The sequence below is a fragment of the Microtus pennsylvanicus genome, chromosome 5, assembly GCF_037038515.1.
Source record: "Microtus pennsylvanicus isolate mMicPen1 chromosome 5, mMicPen1.hap1, whole genome shotgun sequence".
In the NCBI taxonomy this organism is placed as follows: domain Eukaryota; kingdom Metazoa; phylum Chordata; class Mammalia; order Rodentia; family Cricetidae; genus Microtus; species Microtus pennsylvanicus.
Genome location: NC_134583.1, coordinates 61,494,801 through 61,509,390, shown reverse-complemented (window position 1 = coordinate 61,509,390; position 14,590 = coordinate 61,494,801). Strand labels below are relative to the sequence as shown.

Here is a 14,590-nt window from a genome sequence, read left to right as displayed (position 1 = left end):
AACTTTGTATCTTCCAGTGGTCACAGGATCACCATGGCCGGGGTGACTGCATGTATTAGAACTCTAAGGCATGAAGAACTTCATGCATGAAGGTGCATGTGCCCAGGATAACTGTTATAAGCTGACATTAGAGTTAGAGCAATACAAGGATATTTGCCTGGAGGAGGCCGGACTACCATTTCTTAACCTATAGTCTTGGTAAGGTTAATCAGTAGTGTGAAGTCTATGCTCAACAAGTAAATAAATACTTTTGAAATTTGGAACATTGTTCATTAACACATCTTTATTATTCTGTCCCAAGGAACACCAGGTTATCGAGACTGAAGCCTGCGATGGAGGTGGGAGGATAATTAGCAATGTCTAGGCTAGGTTTAAGAAGACCCTGAATTCTTCTGTGTGATGATAAATGGATGAGAGGAGTGTTGTGGGATATTTTGGTCACACTCTGATACTCCTGAGACTGACAAGAAAACAGAGGGCAGAGATAGCTACTAGCTGACCAGAATTAGCCATAGAGGTTTTGGAGGATCCAGGACATATAGAGAGACATAGGAAGTACTAGGGAGGGACTTAGATGACTATAGAGAATGAGGTTAACATAGGTTAACTACAGCTGACGAAGCATTATGAATTAGAAGACGCCTCTGCAGGTGTAGCTATTTCTATATCTGCTTCAACAGGTATGGTATTCAATACAACAACATACTTTACAAGTTTCTTGGTTCACATGAATTTTTCAATAAATGTCAAGTACAGCTGCATAACAATGAAAGGGAGGCAGGAAATAACCTCAGCTGAGTTGTTTCGTAGTGAGTTATTTTGTAATTTGAGAGCTAGGTCATATATCTAAGATAAGCATGGATTATTTCAATTATCCTATTAAAGGTGCATTCTTAGAAAAACAAAAAAATAACAAATCCTAAAATCAGGGACAAGGCAAGGGTGTCTATTCTCTTCAATTACATTCAAAATAATGCTTGAAGTAGTAGCTTTATCAATCAGCATGGTCTATTAGGTGCTTCTTGATTTTTCCTCTTCCTTTAGGTGGGACTAATGGCTGGAGCTTGTTGGAGTTGATCATTTCCTTCGTCCTGGTCTTTCAGGCCCTGGTTGAATAACTCCACCTATGTGCAAACTTCTTAAGGACAGAACATTCTGTGTATTGGTTCCTGTCTCCTTCCTCCTGCAGGCTGTCCAAGGGATTTTTCTCTGCTAGTCACACTAAGAACCTGGTTGAACCCAAGGAGATAAAATTCACAGAAGTACAGAAGTGCTAGCCAAACGACCAGCTTCCTGTTGAAGTTCTATATGTGTTAAGATTTGCTCTGCCCAAGCTACCAGCAATTCACCATTAAAGGTGCAGTTCTCCTGCCCCAATATTGGTTCCCCCAGAGTTCCTACTCTAAAGTTGTTATGTCTGGGTCTGGATGTCTATGTGCTTGCATGCATACGAGTATGGGAATTTGCACAGAGGTCAGTGGACAACTTTTACCTTATTTGAGGCTGGCTATCTTGATATTCACCACTGTATACACTCAGCTAGCTGCCATTCTCCCATCTCTGCCTTCTTGTCATAGGAATGCTGGGACTGCACAGGAGCATCCTGCTGTATCTGGCTGTTACCGGGCTCTGGGTATCCGAACTCAGAATGTTAGGTTTGCACGACAAGCACCTGAACCACAGCCATCTCCTCGGCCCTGCCCTGGAGTTTTGTGCCAGATTAAGTAGTGATTCATGTTTCACTTTCTCAGGGCCTTAATTTTGGGTGTCAGCTGGTTCCCAGTAAGACAGGTCTTACTGTGTAGACAAGGCTGGCCTAGGACTCCAGAGATCCACATGCTTCTGCTTCCTGAGTGCTTCTGCTTCCTGAATGCTAGCATTAAAAGCATGTACCACCATGCACATCTAGTTCAGAGTTTTGTCAAGTTTCTTCTTAGACACTAGGCTGGAGACTCTGATTCTAATGGATGTCTGCACACACAAGGCACATAGTGTGGTGTGCTGGAGACTCTGAGTCTAATGGATGTCTGCACACCAGGCACATAGTGTGGTGTGCTGGAGACTCTGAGTCTAATGGATATCTGCACACCAGGTACATTGTGTCGTGTGCTACAGGGGCTGCTGAGAGGTTGCACTTCACTCAGAGGACTCTGCCCTTCATACCTCCATGTGTCCCCTTACATTTTCCTTCTCTTTCCAGAAGCATCCGACGGAATGCATTGAATCATCTCAATACCTGTCACCAGTCCTCTCTGGGGGCTCCTGCCATTTGCCTCCCGTCTGCACCCCGAAGGTAACATGCTTCTCACCTTCAGACTGTACACTAGCATACCTTTCGGATATTTTCTGTGATGCTGTAGCCTTCAATGAACACATCCCCAGACGTAGCAACCTCTTCTCCAGTCAGAATTTGAAAGGTAGTAGTTTTTCCAGCTCCATTTAGTCCAAGCAATCCAAAACACTCCTCCTTTTGGATGGTGACAGAGATATTTCTCACAGCCAGAATGGGTGGTACTTTAAAATATATCTTAAAAACAAAGAAAATACAAAATACATGGAACTATGTATTCGGATGAGTCAGACACACAGTTTCAAACCTTTACAGACCACAGTACTTCAGACAGTCTCATAAGAACCCTTCTTGGAGAACAGGCATAGATCCAAAAGGCCCACAGTGATTCCTTGGTGCTCATCTTGGGGAATGGAGCCATGCGCTGGCCCTGGAAAAACATTACCTTTACAAGCTCCTTAATGAGCACAGTAGAGTTCAGGGACTCTTGAGGATGCTGCAGGATAGCTTCCCTTTCATTTTGTACATCTTCATCTTCAGATTCCGCGGATAACTCTTGGGACATTCTAGCCTGTATTGTGAAGACGAGAATGGATGGTAGATACTGCTTGAGCATCTGCTCTAGACTGGATGAATTCATGAAGGTTAAACGAGGATTGTTTCAGATGGAGATCAGTGAAATGGAATAAATATGTCAAAAAGAAAAAAGAAAGGAAGGAAGGAAAGGTAAAATTTAAAAAAAAAATCACAAAATTTGGTGGTTTAGAGATATTGACAAGGCCCTAGCAAGGGTAATCAAGTAAAATATAATAAAAAAGAGTAAGTGGGGGATAAACCACAAATTTCTAACAAACATCAAATATACAAAAATAAATTGTAAGCAAACGAGTCCTTCTCCTGGCGTCTGTGAGGATTTCCCTGACTCTGTACCCGGGTCTTGACCTGAGGTATCCATCTGCAGCTCTTTGAACAGCCACTGCTTCACCGCCTGAGCTGCCCCTACCCCATGTCTTGAATTTACCCCCTTAAGCATTACACATTTGCCAGATCTTAGTTTGGTTCCTACAGGATACAGTTTCAGTATTTTATACTTTTTAATATCAAAACCCTCATTCCCGTGACTGCTATCTGTCTGGTCTCTGCTGTGGTGCCCATCCTGGGGCCCTTTCTTTGGACTATCCATGAACTCCTCCTCTCACCCCTCCTGCGAGATCTAAGGAAGCTGAGTTCAGGCAGCATGCACTGTTTCACTGAGCAGCAGTACGTACTTGAGGGACAGATCGGAATTGAGCATCAGGTTTTACTTCTAAGGAGCAATACTTCTGGTGCTGGCTAGCTATTGCTGGTTTGGCCTGGTTCCCTAGTCCTGAGGCTATGCCCCACCATTAGGTATTTCTTCCTTCATTCTGAATAGGAAACTCCCATCAGTTTTGGACACCAAGCTGCCTCTAATGGTGTCCTCAAGGCTGAGTCTGTGTTATTGTGTCTTCCCAAACTATAGGACACAGCCTGGAAACTCCTGCCTTCTATGCCTCACTTAATTCCAATATTCATTTCTCTAAGCAGCAAAAGAACCAGTGGGGGACATGTTACATAAGCAAATTTTCAAAGTATACCCTAAATTTACTACATCAGAAACACAGGAGGCGTGGTGTAGACCAGCAATTTATAGTTTAACAAGCCCTGTGCATACGTCTGAGGCATGCTGTGGATGAGAATACCTATCACATGGCCTTACGCTTGAATGTGTGTTCTATGGATTGGCAACTTGGGAACTTTTACAAAAGTCAGAGTCAGATTGGGACAAATGGGCTGATGGGGGAGTAAATGTGCATCTAACATACAAATTATTCAAAGGAAAAATTCCAATAATAATCAATGCATTACAACAAAATCACAAAACTGACATTTTATGTAGACTTCTGATTCATGTAGATGTCAGTCAACATAGATTGATTTTCTTGATCCACTGCTATGATTTGAGTATGAAATGTTTTCCACTGGTTTGGTCCCCAGGATGTGGCATGATTTGGAAACCAAGAAGGAGAACCGAGCTGAAGGAAGTAGGTCCTTGGACTTGGCCCCCCTTTTTTTGTTTCATCCTGTGCTGCTTCACCCTAGGGTTCAAATCAGGATCCTCAGCCATACTCTCCTGCTGCTATGACGCTCCGCCCAAGCACATGGGACAAGCAACCATGAGTGGAGCCTCTGAAGCCATGAGCAAACAAATCTTTCCTCCCGTTGTTCCATCAGGTGTTCTGGTCATAATGATCAATCCAGTAATGGAATTAAACGTGTATGAACGCACTTTTCATTTTAAGAGTTAACTCTAACCCACATCAGGACAGTGTGCAAACTGAGAGATTTTTTAAACACTCAGTCCTAAATAGTATGTTTGCATCAAACCCCTCCCCTAAGGGCTCAGGGAATATGATGGTTTGAATAAAAATGGACCCTGTGGTAATTTTAATGAAACAGGCCCCCATAAGCTCATAGGGAGTGGCATTATTAGGCGCTGAAGCCTTGTTGGAGTAGGTGTGGATATACTTGGTGGAGGCAGGCTTTGAGGTCTCATATATGCTCAAGATACTGCCCCGTGTCTAGGCCACATCCTGTTACCTTCAAGATAAAGGACTCTCAGCTACTTCTTGCCTGCATGCCGCCATGCCTCCCATCATGGTGATAATGGACTAAACCTTTGAACTGTAAGCCAGCCACCCCAATGAAATGTTTTCCTATGTAAGAGCTTCTGTGGTCATGGTATCTCTTCACAGCAATAGAACACTAAGACAGGGAGCTATGTGGAAGAGGAGGCAGAAAAACTGTAAGAGGTAAAGGGAATAGATGACACCAAGGAAATTAAGCCTTCTAGACACCAGGATGGACACGCATATGAATTCCCAGCGACTGTGGCAGCATGCACAGGGCCTGCTGCACATGTGAGACAGCATGCAAGCACCAAGAGGGGGGCGTGGACATGAGCTCCATCCCTAATCAAGAAGCTATCTCCAACTGACGCCCACTTACAAAGGAAAACTTAGTTTTTTCTAATGGAGTCTCACTGGGTATATAAACCACACTTAAGGGCAGGCCCCCGTGCCCAGCAGGAGATAACTAATACAAAATGAACTCACAGGCAGGTATTTTGTAGGTTTTTTGGTCTCAGTTTTTGCTTTGTTCAGGTATATTTTGTCTTATGGCCTTCTGTTTGTATGATATAGGTTCCGATTTTGTGATTTTATGGGTTGTGTGTGTGCGTTTGTGTTTCTTCTTTTTTTTTTTTGTTCTATTCTGGTTTGTTTGTTTGGCTGTTGTTTTCTAAGATAGAAAGAAAGAAAGGACATAGAGTTGGGTGGGTGGGGAGGATCTGGGGAAACAATGATCAGAATATATGGTATGGAAAAAAACATTTTTCAATAAAGGTATGTTTAAAAACGAGTATCTTAAGGTCTACATTCTGTTACTTACCTTACTAAATATCTTATAAATTCCAAAGAAAACACAGCGATATACAAATGCTTGTAAATTCCATGAGGTAAGCTCCAGAAGGAGAATGAGGCAGAGGTAAGCCGCTCCTGTGGCAGCCATGGCAACCACATGTCTTCCAATTGCGGTTTGGCTCATACTGTATACAGAAATATCAACTGATGGCGAGAAGACCAACACAAGAATGTTAGCAGAATGAGATGTCACCAAGGTGCTTGAGTTGGAGATCCCTGCCTTCACTCCCCCCTCATGAGCAGATCAGCTGCCAGCTATTAGCAGAAATGTTTTTGCAGTAACCCACAAAACATAAAAATAAGGATGAGACATCTCTGTGTTCTGTGGGCCTGAATAAAAATCCATACTGAGAGACTGAGAGAAATTTAAGGCTATGGAATGTATCTCAGTTCCCATTCCAGAAGATGGCATAGCAGCACACAGAAGAAGCACCTCCAGGCAAGGAGAAGGTGGGGAGCAGATACCCGTTTCCATATTGTCCTAAAGACCCTCTTGGGAACCTTATCAGAAGACTGAACGTTGGGCCACACATAAAGTCAAATAAAAAGAAAGTAAGCAGGTAAAACAGAGTCCATAGAACCATTTTATTGAATGAGAAATGCACCGGCCAAGGGTGGTATATCCAGCTAACACAGTTCTTCAGCTTAGCTGCTCTCTCTACTCCCAGAAGTGGGCAGAGCTTACCTGGACTGATTTAAAGAGAGCTAGCTTTCAGGTATATCATCATTCCATCTCCTGCCATGTGCCTTAAACACCACCCCAGAGGAATCTGCTACACTATGAGAGAAAAAAAAGTCCCTTGGTCCCACCAGATCCATGGTATTTTATGCTAGCTATATTCTATACCTAGTGGCCTTTCTAGATCAGGGACCAAACCAAGGGTACACTTAAATTCAGAGCACAGCCAGTAACCAAGAGACCTTTAAGAACCCGAAGGAAAGGCTTACTAGCTGAAGGACATTGCTGGCTGGCCCCACCAAAATAGTGAAAGCCTGTCATTCTAAGAGAGAGCTTACTAGTTCTTTAAAAGGTGGTGGCCTCAAGAGCAGCCCTGAGCCAGCGATTTCAGCCAAAGCAGGCCTGAGGGAGCAACCTCCACAGGAGCAGGTACAAGGGAGCAACCCACCAAGGGAGCAGGCCCAAGCCAGAAATCCCTGTGGGACCAGGCCCAAGCCAGGGACATCTGTGGGAGGGGCCCGAGCCAGTGACCTCCACCAGAGCAGACCTGAGCCTGTGACCTCAGCTGGAGCAGGCGCAAGGCAGTGACCTCTACAGAAGCAGGCACAAGGGAGCAACCCACTGAGGGAGCAGGCCCAAGCCAGAGACCTCTGCGGGACCAGGTGCAAGTTAGGGACCTCAGAGGGAGCAGGCCCCAGCCAGGAACATCAGCAGAAACAGGTCCAAGCCAGAGACCTCTGCAGCACTGGGTGCGAATCAGCGACCTCCACCAGAGCAGTGCCAAGCCAATTACCTCCACTGGAGCAGGCCTGATACAGTGACCTCTGCCTGAACAGGCCCAAGGCATCAACCTCAGCAGGAGCAGCCCCAAGCAAGCAATCTCCATAGGAGCAGGTCCAAATGAGCCCAGGAACTGCAGAGCAAATACCCAGAGCACTAAGCAACCGTTGTGAACACTGAGTAACCTCCAGGGTGACTGGAACCGTGGCCCTGACTGCACCACGAGGAGCAACTATCTGAGTCTTGGATCCACTGGCACCTGGAATATTGATCACCAGAGACACAGCCCCAACTACACCAATCAAAGGAAAAGATGGGTAAACAAGGTAAGAACACACTCAACACCACAAAGAGCAACACGACATCAATAAAAACTAGTGGCCCTACAACAGCAAGACTTGAACACTCACATATAGATGAAGCAGAAGAAAATGACCTAAAAAATAACTTTAGGAGAATGTTTGAGGCCCTTAAAGAGGAAGTGAAAAATTCCCTCAAAGAAATGGAGGAAAAGACAAACAAAAAACTGGGAAGAAATCAACAAATCCCTTAAAGAAAATCAAGAAAAAGCAATCACAGATGAAAGAAATGATTTAAGATTTGAAAACCGGAATAGAGACAATAAAGGAAACACAAACTGAGGGAATGATAAAAATCAAAATTATGAGGAAATGATCAGGAACCACAAATGCAAGCATAAGTAGCAGAACATAAGAGACTGGAGACAGAATCTCAAGTGCTAAAGATACAACTGAGAAAATAGATTCATCGGTCAAAGAAAACATTAAATCTAACAAAAGGTGGTAGCCTCACTCAGGATAGTATTTTCTATTTCCATCCATTTGCATGCAAAATTTGAGAAGTCATTGTTTTTTACCGCTGAGTAGTACTCTAATGTGTATATATTCCACACTTTCTTCATCCATTCTTCCATTGAAGGACATCTAGGTTGTTTCCAGGTTCTGGCTATTACAAATAATGCTGTTATGAACATAGTTGAACAAATGCCCTTGTCATATGATCGGGCATCTCTTGGGTATATTCCCAAGAGTGGTATTGCTGGGTCCAGGGGTAGGTTGATCCCGAATTTCCTGAGAAACCGAAACACTGCTTTCCAAAGTGGTTGCACAAGTTTGCATTCCCACCAGCAATGGATGAGGGAACCCCTTATTCCACAACCACTCCAGCAGAGGCTATCATTGGTGTTTTTTATTTTAGCCAATCTGACAGGTGTAAGATGATATCTTAAAGTTGTTTTGATTTGCATTTCCCTGATCGCTAAGGAGGTTGAGCATGACCTTAAGTGTCTTTTGGCCATTTGAACTTCTTCTGTTGAGAATTCTCTGTTCAGATCAGTGCCCCATTTTTTAATTGGGTTAATTAGCATTTTAAAGTCTAGTTTCTTGAGTTCTTTATATATTTTGGAGATCAGACCTTTGTCTGTTGTGGGGTTGGTAACCCAGACCCAAAAAGATGAACATGGGATGTACTCACTCATAATTGGTTTCTAGCCATAAATAAAGGTCAGTGAGTCTATAATTTGATATCCTAAAGAAGCTAAATAAGAAGGTGAACCCAAAGAAAAACATATAGCTATCCTCCTGGGTAGGGGAAGTAGACAAGATTGCCAGGCAAAAAATCGGGATCTTAAGGGTGGGGTGGGAGGGGAGTAAGGGGAGATGGGGAGAGAAAAGTGAGAAGGGTAGGATGGGGAGTACTTGGGGCAATGGTGATGATTGAGATAAAGGAAGGTTGGATAGGGGAGCAGGGAAGCACATATCTTAATTAAGGGAGCCATCTTAGGGTTGGGAAGAGACTTGGACCTAGAGGGGCTTCCAGGTGCCCAAGGCGAGGTCCCCAGTTAGTTCCTGGGGCAGCTGAGGATAGGGAACCTGAAATGATCCTATCCTATAGCCATACTGATGAATATTTTGCATATCACCATAGAACCTTCATCTGGAGATGGATGGAGATAGAGACAGAGACCCACACTGGAGCACTGGACTGAGCTCCCAAAGTCCCAATGAGGAACAGAAGGAGGGAGAAGATGAGCAAGGAAGTCAGGACCAAGAGGGGTGCACCCACCCAAGGAGACAGTGGGGCTGATCTATTGGGAGCTCACCAAGGCCAGCTGGACTGTGACTGAAAAAGCAGGGGATAAAACCGGACTCTCTGAATATGGTGGACAATGAGGGCTGCTGAGAAGCCAAGGACAATGGCACTGGGTTTTGATCCTACTTCATGTTCTGGCTTTGTGGGAGCCTAGCCAGTTTGGATGTTCACCTTCCTAGACCAGGATGGAGGGGGGAGGACTTTGGACTTTCCACAGGGCAGGGAACCCTGACTGCTCTTCAGACTTGAGAGGGAGGGGGAGAGGAGTGGGGGAGGGGGAGAGGAGTGGGGGAATGGGAAGAGGAGTGGGGGGAGGGGGGAGGAGTGGGAGGCTGAAAGGAGGCGGAAATTTTTTTTCTCAATAAAAAAAAGGTGGTAGCCTCAACAAACGTACACAAGAGTTTACAACTATTTTCACAAGGATCACAAGACCCCAAACTGACACCTTCAATAATGGACTTGCAGATGAGGTTTGATATGAGAGAGATGGCTCAGCAGTTAAGAGTACTTTCTGCTCTTGCAGAAGACCCAGGTTCAGTTCCCAGCACCCACATGGAAGCTCACAATCATCTGTAACTCAACAGATTTTAACAGCAAGCTTTATCAAACTAAAGAAAGAATCAGCGAACTCAAAGACAGAACATTCAAAGACTGCCAAAGGAACAAATTTGAAAGCTAATAAAAAAAAAAACGAGGGATGGCTATCTAGAGGATTTTTCTGGCTCATCATCAAGAGATCAAACCTACCTGCAATAAAATTTAAAGAAGGTAAGAAGGGAGAGAAGGACTCAGAACCATAGTTAAAGCACTTGTGTGGAAATTCCCATGTCCCAGAAAAGCGTCAATGACTCAACCTCTGGAAGCATGGGATTACTAATGAAACCCAAGCCAGGTGTTCACCAAAAGCCTGATGGTCAAACTATCAGATCTCAAAGACAGAAAAAAAGTATAAATAACATGGAATGTCCTCACTAATAAGTGGATATTAGCTGTAAAGTAAAGGATAACCATGCTACAGTCCACAGCCCCGGAGAGGCTAGGTAACAAAGAGGGCCCAAGGAGAGATCATGGGTTTCCCTGAGAAAGGGAAACAGAAGAGATCTCATGAGGGTGAGAGGAAAGATGAGCGATGGGAACAGGAGAGACTTGGTTGCGCGGGTTGGAGGTTGGGTGGAGGAAGAGAGTAATGAAAGAGATAACTTGATTTGGAGGGCACATTTTGGGGTTAGGGAGAAACCTGGTGCCAGAGAAACTCCCAGGAATCCAAAGGATGACTCCAGCTGAGACTCCTAGCAATAGTGGAGAGGGTGTCTGAATTGGCCTTCCCCTGTAATCAGACTGGTTACTGCCCTAATTGTCATCAGAGGGCCTTCATCTGGTAACTGATGGAGGTGGATGCAGAGATCTACATGCAAGCATGAGGGGGATCCTGTCAAAGAGAGGGAATGGTTTGTACAAGCCAGGGTGCTAAGGTCATGACGGGGAAACCCACAGAGACATCTGACCTGAGCTACTGGGAGCTCAAAGACTCTGGACCAACTGCTAGGGAGCCTTCATGGGAGCAATCTAGGCCCTCTGCCTATGTGTGTGACAGTTATGTATCTTGGTCTGCTTGTGGGGTTCCTAGCAGTGAGATCATGACTTGTCCCTGTGCTTGAGTTAGCTTTTGGGAGCCTATTTCCTTTGCTAGGTTGCCTAGCTCAGCCTTGATTTAGGATGAAGAACTTACGTGTTCCTGCCTCAACTTGATGTACCATGCTTTGTCGACTCCTATGGAAGTCTGAATAGAGACAGAGGAGGAATGGATGAGGGCGCGAGAAATGGGAGTTGAGGTAGGGAACTGGAGGAGAGGAGGGAAGGAAAACTATGGTCAGTATGTAAAATAAAGGAAAAATAAATAAATAAATAAAAAGTATAAGCAGCAAGAAATAACTATATCACCAGGCTGGAGAGTTGGCTCAGTGGTAAAGAGCCCTGACTGCTCTTCCAGAAGACTAGAATTTAGTTTTGTCTACCCACATTGAGTAGTTCACAAACACTTGTTATTCCAGCTCCATGGGATCTGGTGCCATCTTCTGGCCTCCACAGGCACCTGCACTCATGCATGTACACATGATTAAAAATAAGATATTAAAAAATATACAGTACATATAAAAAGTCTTAACAGAAAAACCAGCATACTTCTCACTAGACACAAGGCCAATAAAGAGCACATGGGATGGTACGTTTGAAATACTGAAGGGAAAACAAGACAAACCAACAAATAGAACGAAAACATGCCAACTGATAATACTATGCCAGGAAAACTCTCCTTTAGAAATAGGGAAACAGAAGGCGAGAGGGGGAGAGAGAAGGGAGAAGGGAAAGACTGGGGAGAGCTTGCGGGAGTGGGAGGGTGGAGATGGAGGAAGGGCAGATAGAGGAGCAGGGAAGAAGATATCTACATTAAGGGAGCCATTTTAGGGTTGGCAAGAGACTTGGCTCTAAAGGGGATCCCAGGTGTCCACGGTGATGTCCCCAGCTAGGTCCTTGGGTAGCAGAGGAGAGGGTGCCTGAACTGGCCTTGCCCCACTATCACACTGATGATTATCTCGAATATCACCACAGAATCTTTGTCTGGCGATAGATGGAGATAGAGACAGAGCCCCTCATCAGAGCAATGGACTGAATTCCCAAGGTCCAGTTGAAGAGCAGAAGGAGGGAGAAGATGAGCAAGGAAATCAGGACTGTGAGGGGTTGGTCTACCCACTGAGACAGTGTGCCTGTTCTAATGGGAGCTCACCAAATCCACTGGACTCTGACTGAATGAGCATGTGATCAAACCGGACTCTCTGAATGTGGCTGACAATGGGGGCTGACTGAGAAGCCATTGATAAAGGCACTGGGACTTGTTTCTACTGAATGTACTGGCTTTTTAGGACCCTAGTCGATTTGGATGCACAGCTTCCTAGGCCTGGATGTGGCCTTGGACTTCCCACATGACAGGGTGCCCTGCCCTCTCTTAAGGAGGGAGAAGGAGGTAGGATGGTGAGTGGGGGAGGAGGAGGGGAATGGGAAAAGAAAAAACGAATTCAAAATAAAATTAAATTAAATTTAAAAAAAGAAAGAAATAGGGAGACAGGCAAAAACACATTCTAAGACATGTAAAGGTTGAATTTATGATCATTTGACCTAACTTGTAAGAAAGAGTGGATGCCCAAGAGCTTCAGTGAGTCACAACAGCCACAAACATCCAACAATACAAAAGCTACAGGTAAAATTAACCATCCAGGCAAAAACCTTCAATGTCACTATCCTGGGAGAATAAAAACCACAATTCTAGATGGGAGGATTCAAAAACAAGTAAAAACAAACAGCTGTAATGACAGCACAAACTGAGCCTTCAAAACTACGAATGTGTGGGCAAGCAGACATGGGGTAAGGGAACTCAGTTAAAATACAAAATTTTCTTTCCCTTTTGTCCTTTAGTCAACATCACTAGCCCTGAGAGACATGTAGCTTGGAGCGGCAACAGTATCATCTCATTCCTTATGATCGAAGGGTGCCGGTGACAAGGGCCATGAGGATGTGGGGGCAGAGGAAAGGCCACTACTGGTTGGATGTGAATTATCACAGAAAATGAAAAATATACAAAGGTTTCTCAAAACATTAGATGTGAAATTACCGTTACTCAGTAGCAACAGTAGTGTGTTTGTATACAAGGGAAAGGAATCAAAGAGACATCTGTGCTTCTGTGTTTACGGCAACACTATCAACAACGGCCAAGGAACAAAAAGTACAATGTCTGCCACCTGAAGACCAGACCAGGGAAAACATGGTTCCTATAACAGACAAGCAGGGGACTACTCATCCATAGAAAAGGATGAACTCTTGGCACTTGTGACAACCTGGATGGAACTGAGGGACATTAAGTAATATAAAATAGGCACCCACACATGTGCACGCGCACACACGGACACAGAATGCTTTACACGCATAAAGGAGAACTGTTCTGTAGTCTGTTTTGGTTAGCATTCTATGCACACACATGAAAAACATGCATTCTGCTGCTGTTGGATTAGCCTGCGTGAACTTGGTGTAGCTGCTGGCTAGAGTTTTTCAGCTCCTATGTGTCTCTTCTGATCCCCAGACTTCTTGTTCAAAACAGAGCACTAAACCTCTAGCCAGCACTATGGACTTAACTTTTTGGCTTGCTGCTCTCAAATTTGACTTGAAGTTTCCTAACTCTTACAAATTGATGAACGATCTGACTTCTTGGCTACACACCTAGAGTGCTTCCATTCACACTTATTCCTAAACTGTTGGTCGGTCTCTAGAAACGAGGCTGATAAAGTTACCCGCTGTATCTTTCTCCAGACTTTCCAGACTCCCACTCCTCTCTCGCTTCCCCTCTGGCTCCATCCTTTGACCTCTCTTGGCATGACTGGAATCTGGGGCACAACTGCTTCTATTTTCTCCTGTCGCACAAACTCATATTTACTATGACATCTAGAGCCCGGCTTGTACTTTCCAGGTGACTTGCCAGCACTGTAAAAGGGCTTCACAGTGTACAATAGGTGCGCGGCCTCCTCACGAGACATCTCTCAAGCTGGAATGCTTACCCCTGCCTCTTCACTGAGCTTGTGTTCTTCCTCTCACCACCAAAGTAACTCTTTCCACCCTTTTAACTACGCATTCACAAACCTTTACACATGTCTCATGTGCCCAGCCCCATGTTAGACAAGACATAATCTAACACTGGTTGGCACCTCCTCTTCAAACGCTAGTATATAGTGGAGCAGCCTGGCAGAAATGTAAATTCAATGAAGAACGTAACTACTCTCCTCTCTGTGGAGACCCTTCTCACGAGAGGAAATGTGTACACATTTTGAATCTTAGCTAAGCTGCGTTTGTGACATAGGGCATGACATTCTCTCAAACAGTAGATGGCAATGCATAACTTGATCTGCTGCACAGACACCGAGTGATACTAAAATTATTCACATGTAAGTGATAGTTCTTGACTCTCATGAATCACAGAAAGCCTCAAATACTTACGAATTTCACGGCAAAATTTAGCGGCACCAATATATTTTGAAGAAGTACATAGTTTCTTCATCTCTTGGATATTATAGTATTTGTAGATGCTCACCCCAAGGTTATAGAGGGGTAACAACATCAGCGAGTTAAGTATGAAGTCCTTAGTACTGGTGCTGATGTCTATGATTTAAGAGATAACATTAGCATGCT

General features: G+C 44.4%; 1 protein-coding gene across 1 annotated transcript in view; it reads right to left on the bottom strand.

The window, feature by feature from the left end:
• The window catches only part of LOC142849640 (phospholipid-transporting ATPase ABCA3-like), a 100,349-nt gene that overhangs the window by 9,496 nt on the left and 76,263 nt on the right, over positions 1-14,590 (bottom strand). The window contains exons 23-26 of the mRNA XM_075972070.1: positions 14,399-14,560; positions 5,759-5,934; positions 2,736-2,861; positions 2,333-2,527 (exon numbers count right to left, since the gene is read on the bottom strand). Coding sequence (XP_075828185.1) covers positions 2,333-2,527; positions 2,736-2,861; positions 5,759-5,934; positions 14,399-14,560 — 659 coding nt within the window. The remainder of the gene's footprint in view (positions 1-2,332; positions 2,528-2,735; positions 2,862-5,758; positions 5,935-14,398; positions 14,561-14,590) is intronic.